The sequence below is a fragment of the Sphaerodactylus townsendi genome, linkage group LG06 (genome assembly GCF_021028975.2).
Source record: "Sphaerodactylus townsendi isolate TG3544 linkage group LG06, MPM_Stown_v2.3, whole genome shotgun sequence".
NCBI classification, from domain to species: Eukaryota; Metazoa; Chordata; class Lepidosauria; order Squamata; family Sphaerodactylidae; genus Sphaerodactylus; species Sphaerodactylus townsendi.
The window spans coordinates 78,271,326-78,281,511 of record NC_059430.1 but is presented as its reverse complement, the minus strand read 5'-3'; the positions used below and the strand labels follow the sequence as shown (position 1 = coordinate 78,281,511).

At 45.2% G+C, this 10,186-nt stretch overlaps 1 protein-coding gene across 4 annotated transcripts in view; it reads right to left on the bottom strand.

Annotated features, from left to right (window-relative positions):
* Positions 1 to 637: 637 nt before the first annotated feature.
* Positions 638 to 10,186, bottom strand: part of PLXNB2 (plexin B2) — a 399,620-nt gene continuing 390,071 nt past the window's right edge. For all 4 annotated transcript variants that reach the window (XM_048499274.1, XM_048499272.1, XM_048499273.1 and 1 more), the window contains 2 exons: positions 9,612 to 9,686; positions 638 to 3,069 (listed from right to left, as the gene is read on the bottom strand). In XM_048499274.1, the coding sequence (XP_048355231.1) occupies positions 2,965 to 3,069; positions 9,612 to 9,686 (180 nt within the window). In that variant the 3' untranslated portion in view covers positions 638 to 2,964. The remainder of the gene's footprint in view (positions 3,070 to 9,611; positions 9,687 to 10,186) is intronic.

Sequence of the window (10,186 nt, the reverse complement as noted above, 5' to 3'; positions counted from 1 at the left end):
ACCTGCCAGAATTCAGATGGGAAGAGAATTCTCATTCTCAGTTACCTCACCCAGAGGCTCATCTTCACTTCACTCTACCCCACCAGCTCTTTGTGTTCATCCATTCGCCATAAGAACATAAACTGAGCCTGCAGGATCAGACCACTGATCAACTTAGTCCAGCGTACTGTTTCACACACTGGCCAACCAACAGTCCTGGAGTTTCAAACAAATAAAGCATAGCAGCCACCTGAAATGGCTTGACTTCTCTCTAGTCTCCCTACCCCTTTCTAGCTCTCGCTATCCTTTTGTTCTTCCTCCCGTTGGTTCCTTCGCTCCCTTCCAGCTCTTGTGCTACTGACTGTCTCCTTCCATGGGTGACATTTTGAATGCTGTCAGAATTCCAGGCTTTTTAATATCTAAGCATACAGATTCACTGCCCTACCCATTTTGGGTTTTCCACCCCCACCTCTGTCAGCCAAATCAGATGGCATAAAAGGCATATTATGAAATTTGGGTGCTGTGTGGTTTCCGGGCTGTATGGCCGTGTTCTAGCAGCATTCTCTCCTGACATTTCACCTGCATCTGTGGCTGGCATCTTCAGAGGATCCTCCTCAGTCTCAAAAAGAACAAACAAAAGATTCAAACAATATAGGTATAACACTTTGTGGAAAAATGTATTTGATTTACAATTAACAGGATTTACAAATAATGACAAAATAAAAACAGATTAGCAAGTTTGGATATGTATGTTGATTAGACAGAAGGCAAGTATAGAGGCTTAATTTGACACACAATTCTTACATAAATGGATCCAAACTGTTCATAGTTCCTTACATTCCAGACATGTTAAGTTGGGTATGCAGATGAAAGTAACAGTATAAATATTCAAAGGAAAGACATCAGATGTTACACCCTGCTTCTCCCTTTTTACTTCTAAGCCAACCCATGGCTCACTTGTTTTAAAGTCTGTGAGTTGGCTCCACAGAAATCAAGAACAACATTGATACATTTGAAGATGAACAAAAAGGGGGAAAGTTAGAGTGACTCCAGTACAGGGCGAGGTAGCAACTGAAACTCTGTTACTGTGTTAAGAGTCAAGTGAGTTTTTGAGACAGGGCAGGACAGAGAACATAGAGCAATGGCAAAAGGCAAAGAGCTTTCTATGGCAGCACTACATGAAAATGCTACTCAACTTCCAGAAACTACGGTGAGAAAATAATGTAACAAAGATTGCTTTCTTTTGTGCAACACAGCAATTTAAGATAACGTACCAAGCTTTAACAAATTGCCTGGAAGCCGACTTCAATTGTAAACACACATTACATTTTTGACAAGTTATTTTACTTTCCACAGCAATATGTTAATGATGATTATTCCATCCATTGCAGCATTCCAAGGCTCAAGTGGTGTTTCAGTTAAATGGAGCATGGGATTTTTTTTTCACCTTCTCAACAAATATTTTACATTACTAATACACTTCTGTTTGTTTTAGGGCAATCCTACCCTCAACCAAATAGTGAATCTCCTAGGCTGGTGTGAAGATGCAGGACTGGGTTTGTTTGTTTGTTTAAAAGAAAATCCTATGAACCATTCCAATAAAAGATATACATATCTGAATCATGTTGAACAGCACACAATTGGCAAGAAGCTAATTACAGGCATTCTGCTGGTCATGTTTCTCACAAAAGTTATCAACCCACACATAAATATTTTTGATATGATTCTCTTTACAAAAAACCATTCAGATTCACATAATTAGTACAAGTAAGGCACATTAGCATATATAATAAAAGTAACCATTAAAAATGAACAACAAAAAATGAACATTTGAAACGATAATTTGCCATGGTTGCTGAACCTAATTAGACTTTATCTTCAGTATGTTCCCTCACTCTCTTCATGGCAGACCAGTAGCTCACATAACCCTCCTCTGGGTGATGGACCTTTACTACCATTTCATCACAATCACTACCACAGTGCTGTATGATCATACTTTTACACAGCAAAGACTTCATTTGTTTTGGCTGAACACAGACTCTTTTCCTCAGGGTGTAATCTTGACACCTTTATAGCAAAACCAGAGCGAAAGAACCATTAATTGGTGGACAAATATGAATGATATCTATAAAAAAATCTGTAGATAGAGATCTTTTCTCATTTTTGCCAATGGTGTGTCAGACCAGTGTTGGCTATTTGGAAGCACTTGGTGATGTTGCTCAAATTGAGAATCTTTCAGATTCGATGCTGGAACTGGTTTTTTTCCTGAAGGGTTTAGATGGCATTGGGGAGACCTAGACCCCAACCCAATCAAAGGATCAAACTATTCCAGTTCATCCACAGCATGCCCACTTTCATCTCAGAAAACTGAGTTTAAGAGCTGCAGTCGCTACCACGATTGTTTTCAGCACTTAGTTATCATGTATGTAAAGATGTATGGTACTAAAATCCAGCATATTGCCTTAACAGAAAAGATGTAGCAAATGTGTCTTTTATCCTACTCATTATGAGCAGAATACAGACAATGGGAATTCAAAAAGATTTTTAAAAAATCTATTTCCAATTATTGAAATCAAAAGGGGGCTATTGCATTTATTTTTCCAATATGCTATCACTTTTCCAGTACAAATATTGCTTAAAATATAAAGAATAATATAGAGTGAATTTACTAGAATAACGAATTCTAAGAATGCTGATGCTTCAAGATTGTACTAGTTGATTAAATGAGCTATAACTTTACCATCCCCCCACCCCCTAAGGACTGCCCCTCATTTCCAAGTAGAAACTCATTCACACACAACACAGGATTTTAATTAGAAGCATAATTTACAGTAAAAACTCTTTACATTACAGCTTTGCTATAAAAAAATGATTTCCCCTCTTTTAAAGTTGTAATTACACATTAAAAAATAGAACACTATTTCCTTATCAGGAAGAATGAATTTATACATCTTCAGATCAGACTTCTTTATTGCAGCTTTCAAATCAAAGGTCAGTCACTTTATTCTCTAACGCAGCTGCTATCTGTTGTAATCGAAAAGCAAGTTGCATCTTCTGTGCAGCTGGGTCCTCTTCAAGTGCATTTATGATCTGGAAGAAAATAAACAAATGGAATTCAGGGCAAGGTATGCTACTATCTGGTTTGCAAAATTACTTTCTGATCCTATATATATTTCCTTATGGATTAAAAAAATATCTAATTCCTATTCTTGTTTAGAATGGCAGCCAAAGCTGCCTTTGGAAAAAGCCATTATACACACAGTAAAGGCAAAGGTAAATGTGCCTCTGAATTAGAGTTGCCAGTTCCAGGCTGGGAAATTCCTGGAGTCAGGGGTTGACCCTGGGGAAGGACCTCAGTGGGGTACAATGCCAAGCAACCATCTTTAGAAACTTCCATTTTCTCTCGGTGAACCACAGTCTGGAGACTATCATTTATAATTTCAGGAGATCTCCAGGGCCCAACTGGAGGTTGTCAACCCTACTCTGAATGCAAACCTAACTCTAAAGTTGCTGCCAAACAGAGTTGGATATATATGGAAGTATACTTATTCAAGGATAAGCATCACAAAGTTTTGAAGCAAATGCAATAAATGTAACAGGTGTAACAGAAACAGAAGAAAGATGGCAAATCTGTCTTAGAGATTTCCATAGCTTCAAGTCAAGACAGAAGATGCAGGTGAGCCAGGGGACCGGCCGATTATGGAGTGAGCGACTGGGACTGTTCCTCAGACCGGCTGGGTGGCCAGGAGTTGGAAATCCCCGGGTACCTGGCAATACTACGTCGCCTGGATTTGGGGAACCGGTGGTGAGAGAGCCGTGTGAGCCATATTCCAGAAGACAATTTCCGGGCTCGGAGCGGCACGAGTTAGACCTATTTAGGGTGGCCAGTGGCAGGAGTCCTCTGAATGTCACTCCGTCGGCTCGTGACTATATTGCCAGCATCTCTGTGTCCCTTGTCACCCTGGCAGTCTGCGGATTATTGATCAAACCTGGTGGTGGTGGGGACCTTGTGTTTCCCACCTATATAAGAACTGTCTTGTGCTACTTATTGAAGGCCTATACATCTGGTGGTGGCAATTTTTATTTGCCAACCAATACCTTCCTTTGGCCCACTAATAAATATCAGCTGATCAGTGAAATCTATCTACCTGATCGCTGGCCCTTTTGCCTTTGATACTTGGCCTAGTGGCTACAGTTTGGCCCTTGTATTAATGTTTAGGATCAGTGGGGATTAGTTGTTTAGTACTGTTTAGGTTTAGCTGATTGTAGAAATTTTTCAACCTGTATGTGATTTGTCCTTAGGATTAGGAAATTAGAATAGTGTTTAGCTGCCTAGTGGTAGGGTTGGGTCCACTTATTGTGGAAGTGGTTGAGGCTATAGAATTTGGGGTGGGCGGTTGAGCAATGGGGGCACCTGAATTGGGGCTGGGGATCCCGGTGTTGATGGGACGGGGTAGATATAGCGGTAGGCGGGGGCCATATGATAGAAGACGAATGAGATATGGCTACGCCCGTTCGCCTTCTGACCTCCGACCTATCCCTAGGGACGGCGGTGACGGGGTTCAGGGTTACTCTGCTTCGTCTCTGGTGTTGATTAATGCCAGGTCCATTAATAATAAAACCACTGTGCTTCGTGATTATCTCGAAGCCCAGCAGATGGACCTGGCCTGTATCACCGAAACTTGGGTGCGCGAGGGTGAGACCGTCGCCTTGGGCGAGACCGCGCCACCCGGTTTCGCGTGTTTCCACCGGTCACGAACACAGGGCCGGGGGGGAGGCGTGGCATTGTTCATCCGGGATTCCATTCCCTTCAGGGCTGCCCCTGTCCCGGAGATCGCTGGCATGGAGTGTGTCGGCCTAGAGTGGTTGGCCGCGGAGAGGATGGCAGTCCTCTTGGTGTACCGGTCGCCTAGCGCGCCGAGGGACTGCCGGCCACGGCTGCTGGAGGTGGTGGCGGACTGGGCGTTGCGGTTCCCCAGGCTTATTGTCCTGGGGGACTTCAATGTCCATGCTGACGCCGCCTCATGTACAGTGGCTGTGGACCTGGTGTCATCCATGGCGACACTGGGCCTCTCCCTGGTAAATTCTGGCCCCACTCATGAGGCCGGCCACACGCTGGATTTGGTCTTTGGGTCAGGAGTTGATATGGTCGTATCCTCTACAGATAGAGTGCCATGGTCCGACCATTATGCCCTGAGGGTTCGGATGGACTTGTCGCGCCAACCCCGTCGAGGGGCTGATTTATGCCCGCCCGCGGAGACTTATGGATCCACTTGGATTCCTGAATGCTCTACGGGACCCTGAACCCGTTGGCACACTCGATGAGCAGGTGGAGGACTGGAATTCCCGGCTCTCTGATGCCATCGAGATTGTTGCTCCGGCGTTCCTCTTCAGTATTCGGCAGGCTCCTGAGGTATACCGAGGAGCTGCGCCACATGAAACGGGTGCTTAGACGACTAGAGCGAGTGTGGAGGAAATCTCGTGATGACGCTGCCGAACATCTTATAGGACGCTTATGAAGGCCTATGATGCAGCAACGAAGCGAGGCAAAGAGAGCTTTTCCTCCTCTCTTGCGTCTGCTAGCTCTCGCTCGCACAATTATTTCAGATACTCGGTCTCTGACCTCCTTATCAGAGAGGTCTACAAATTATCGATTGGCGGTTGGCTGTGAGGCATTTATGAGTTTTTTTGCAGATAAAGTCACGTCGCTCCGCCAGGACCTTCCTGCCACGTTGTCTACAATTAGTGAACTGGAGGCTCCCTTGCCGTCTTCGGGCCCAAGTTTGGCCCAGTTCTCCCTGCTCTCCGATGCCGCTGTTGACAGGGCCTTGGCTGCTGTAAGACCTACTACCTGTCCTCTGGATCCGTGCCCCTCCTGGCTTATAAAAGCTTGCCGGGCGGAGCTACGACCCCATCTGTTGAATATCATCAATGGCTCCCTTGAGCAAGGAGTCTTTCCGGATGGGTTGAAGGAGGCAGTGGTCCGCCCACTCTTAAAAAGACCATCGTTAGATCCGAGTGATCTGGCCAATTACCGCCTGCCTCGAATCTTTCGCTTCTGGTGAAGGTAATTGAGAGAGTGGTGCTGGAGCAGCTTCAGGGTTTCCTGGATGACACATCGGCTTTCGATCCCTTCCAGTCCGGCTTCCGTGCTGGGCATGGGACGAGACTGCTCTCGTCGCCATCACAGATGCGCCCGTATACAGCTTGACCGAGGCGGATCGGGCGCTGCTGGTTTTGTTAGATCTTACCGCAGCGTTTGATATGGTCGATCACGACCTTTGACCCACCGCCTGGCCGCCTCTGGGGTGCGGGGCACTGTCCTTCAGTGGATTGCCTCGCTTTCTCCGGGTCGGAGCCAGCAAGTGTGGTGCGGGGATGAAGCCTCCTGGAGGTGCCCGCTTCATTGCGGAGTGCCTCAGGGGGCACTGTTATCCCCGCTGTTATTTAACATCTATATGCGACCACTTGCTCAGCTGGTACGGAGCTTTGGGCTGATCTGTCATCAGTACGCTGATGACACTCAGCTCATTCTGTTGATGGAGGGGGGAGCGGTTGCCGCCCCTGTGGCTCTCCAGCATTGCCTGGAGGCGGTAGCTGGTTGGTTGAAACAGAGCAGGCTGCAACTGAATCCATCAAGACGGAGGTCCTCTGGCTGGGCCGTGAAGGAGAGGCTGGGGATTTCCAGTCAGCCGGTGTGGGAGGGGTCTCATTGGCGCCGACCTCCTCGGTCCGCAGTCTGGGGGTCCACCTGGATTCGCCTCTTTCAATGGAGACCCAGGTGGCTCCTTACAACCCAGACTGCGTTTTCCATCTTCGCCAGGCCCGGCGGCTGGCCCCCTTTCTCTCCCAAACGGACCTGGCCACTGTGATCCATGCAACGGTCACCTCCAGGCTAGACTATTGTAACTCGCTTTACGCGGGCCTTCCCTTGCGTTTGATTCGGAAGTTAAAGCTGGTCCAGCATGCGGCGGCTCGCCTGCTCACAGGTGGCGCCTTTAGAGACCATATTCAGCTCTGTAAGTTGCGCCAGCTGCACTGGCTTCCGGTTGAATTCCGAATCATCTTCAAGTTGTGGGTTTTGACCTTTAAGGCCTTGCGTGGCCTGGGACCCTCGTACCTTTGGGACCGCATCACCCAATATGTCCCTACTTGGCCTCTGCGATCAGCAGAGGCCAATCTGCTGGTGGCCCCTGGCCCCTCGATGATGCGGCTGGCCTCCACGCAGGCCAGGACTTTTACAGCACTGGCCCCAGCCTGGTGGAACACCCTTCCTCCAGCTGTCCAGGCCCTGCGGGACCTGGGTGAGTTCCGCAGGGCCTGTAAGACTGTGTTGTTCCACCGGGCCTTTGGAGTGTCCGGCCGCTGATGTGGTGCCCCCCCTACGTTCTCCTTATTGCCCTTGTTGTTCAGGGTTGTTACAGCATCAGGGTCCCCTCATATTGAGGGGCTCATCACTTCTGGGGTAGGTTTTAAATTTGAGGTTGGACGCCTGCTTTTTATGTATTAATTGTTTCCGCTGGTTTTAGGTTATTTTAGTGTTGACATGAGATGGAGCCTATGTATTTATATTGTATGTGTGTTTTGCTCCTGTTGTCTCTGAATTTTTGCTGTTCACCGCCCGGAGCCCTTCGGGGATCGGGCGGTATAAAAGCCGAAATAATAAAATAAAAAAATAAAAAAAGATAATATAAATAACAACAGGGCCACAGTCTATGTCACTGTTTATTGTACTTATTCTCTTATATCTGGATTGTCGCTTACTTTTGTGATTTCATTTTTTTGCACTGTTTAGGACATATCATCTTTGATACTTTTTTGCATTATTTCTAATTTTCGCAATCCTAGTTCTTGTGCAATGTTTGTTGGATGCTATTTGATTGTATTGTTTTTCTATTTGATTGTATTGTGTTACACTGTGTAATCCACTTAAGAGTCTCAGTGGAAAAGACAGGCTATAAATATAGTATGTAAACACCAGTCAATCTCTCCCTCAGTACTGCAAGTTTCCCCAAGATTTTGAAGGACACTATAGTGAAAACTCTCTTTAAAAAATCATCACTAGATCCTTCTGATCTAGCCAGTTACTGCCCAGTGTCCAACCTACCTTTCCTGGGCCAGATGATTGAGAAAACAGTCACTGAGCAGCTTCAGGTTTATCTGGAGAAATCATTGATCCTGGACCCATTCCAGTCCAGCTTCTGGGCAGGCCATGGGGTAGAAATGGCTCTGACTGCCCTCATTGAAGACCTCCAGAGACACTTGGACTGGGGTGGCTTGGGGCTGCTGGAGTTGTTTGATCACACAGCACTGGTGTATAAAGCCCTAAACTGTCTGGGGCCAATGTATTTGCGGGACCATCTTGTTGGAATTTTCAGTCTTGCTTACATGCAGCAGCAGCACCAGCAGCAAGGAATGCTGGGATACCTCTATCAACATTCTAAAGATAACAGTTAAAAACCATTGGTTGTTCTCTTCTTCTGTTCCTTGACTGACTGAGAGAAAGATGTTCTCGGTGTACTGCTAACCAATCCTATGTAAAATTGCCTTTGATTAAGATACTGTATAAGCTTACTATCACAATCAAAATTGTAACAAACGATGAGCTGTGAATGAAATGATGTATATGTGATACTTCACACACACACACACACACACACTGTTTATTTTTCTCTCTTGGTTAGAAGTAAAGTTCTCTTTATGTCTATGAACTTCTGAGGAAAAGCGGCTGGTCTTTTGAAAGATAACTATTCTTATTTAACGTGCCACACAATCCACATTTCTGCTTGCTACTCTACTTGACAGGATTATATATTGTAAATATACCTGTTGCTCAATGGACACTTCAATGATGGAGTGAAAACCTACTTGCGGTCCCTGGCCCAAGTGAAGTCCGGCTGGCCTCAACTAGGGCAAGGGCATTCTCAGCCCTGGCCCCAGCCTGGTGGAATGCGCTGTCTAATGAGGCCAGGACCCTGAGGGATTCAATGCAATTCTGCAGGGCCTGTAAGATGCAGCTGTTTCAACAGGCATGTGGTTGAGGCATCAATGGTTACCATCTTTGGTCTCCTCCCCTTTTCCTTTCTCCTTCTCTGTTGATTTTTAGCAAGCTTAGGAGGAGTTCATCGGATTTGTGGAAATTATGTGTAATTTTAATTTTGTAATTATCAATTTTATTATATTTTTGTGTGAATTTATGATGCATATACTTTTGTTGGAAATTGCCCTGAGTACAAAAGGAGAGGGGTGGTGTAGACATTCAATGAAATAAATACACAATAAATAAAAATAATGGATAAAATCTGATGTGTACAACCTTCTTCAGTTTGAATTTAATCCAGCACATGGAACAAAAAAAACCCCTGTGTTCTATAACCACTTATGGCTCCATTCATCTCTCCTGTATGAAAATGCTTCATCTTTACTCCCCTACTGGTATTAGTGAACCTGCACCCAAGACAGCAGCCATACTTGTTATGGGCACTATCACTATTGTCATTTCTTCTGAGCATGGTTGAAATGTATGTTCCAAGCATCAGATAATTCACAGACTTGAAGGTTATTCCTTGTCTCTGAAACATTCTGCATGCTGGTAATTCCTTTATGGCATAGTAAAGAAAGTGGAAACTTACCTCATCATAGTATTTGTTCGTATACTGATAGAGCTGGTGTAAAGCCACAAGTGTGTTTAATGAGTCTGTGTGTGCCTATTAAAATTTAAAAAGGGGAAAAAAGAATCTGTTAGGACATAGGCCTGGGCTAAGACTTTTAATGAAACACATAAAGGAGTGCCAGATATGATGCAAATCTTTTTTCCATATTCCAGCTTTGGTTCTTAAATCTTTTAATAGGTGACTGGACTGGAAAGGAAGCGAAACCAACAATTTTCAGCATTCCCATGTCAAAGATTCTTGCTGGATCTGTTACAGTGACCACACTGCTTTCCTCATCACAGAGAATGCAGTTAATATATATGGTGAGCAGGAGTGTTTGTTTAATAACAACTTTGACTACTGGCATACCTGTAAGGCAATACGGATGAATACAATGCACAGTGAAAACTCCTTCGGTTCAAATTAGTTTCATCTGAGTTATATCCATTTGCAGTCTGTGGCAGAAAAGGCCTGCTTTGACCTGCAGGGTCTATTCCACCCATCCCACTCCCAGGGGTTCTGAACTCCTCCTGGAGGGGCTTCTCTCTCTCTCT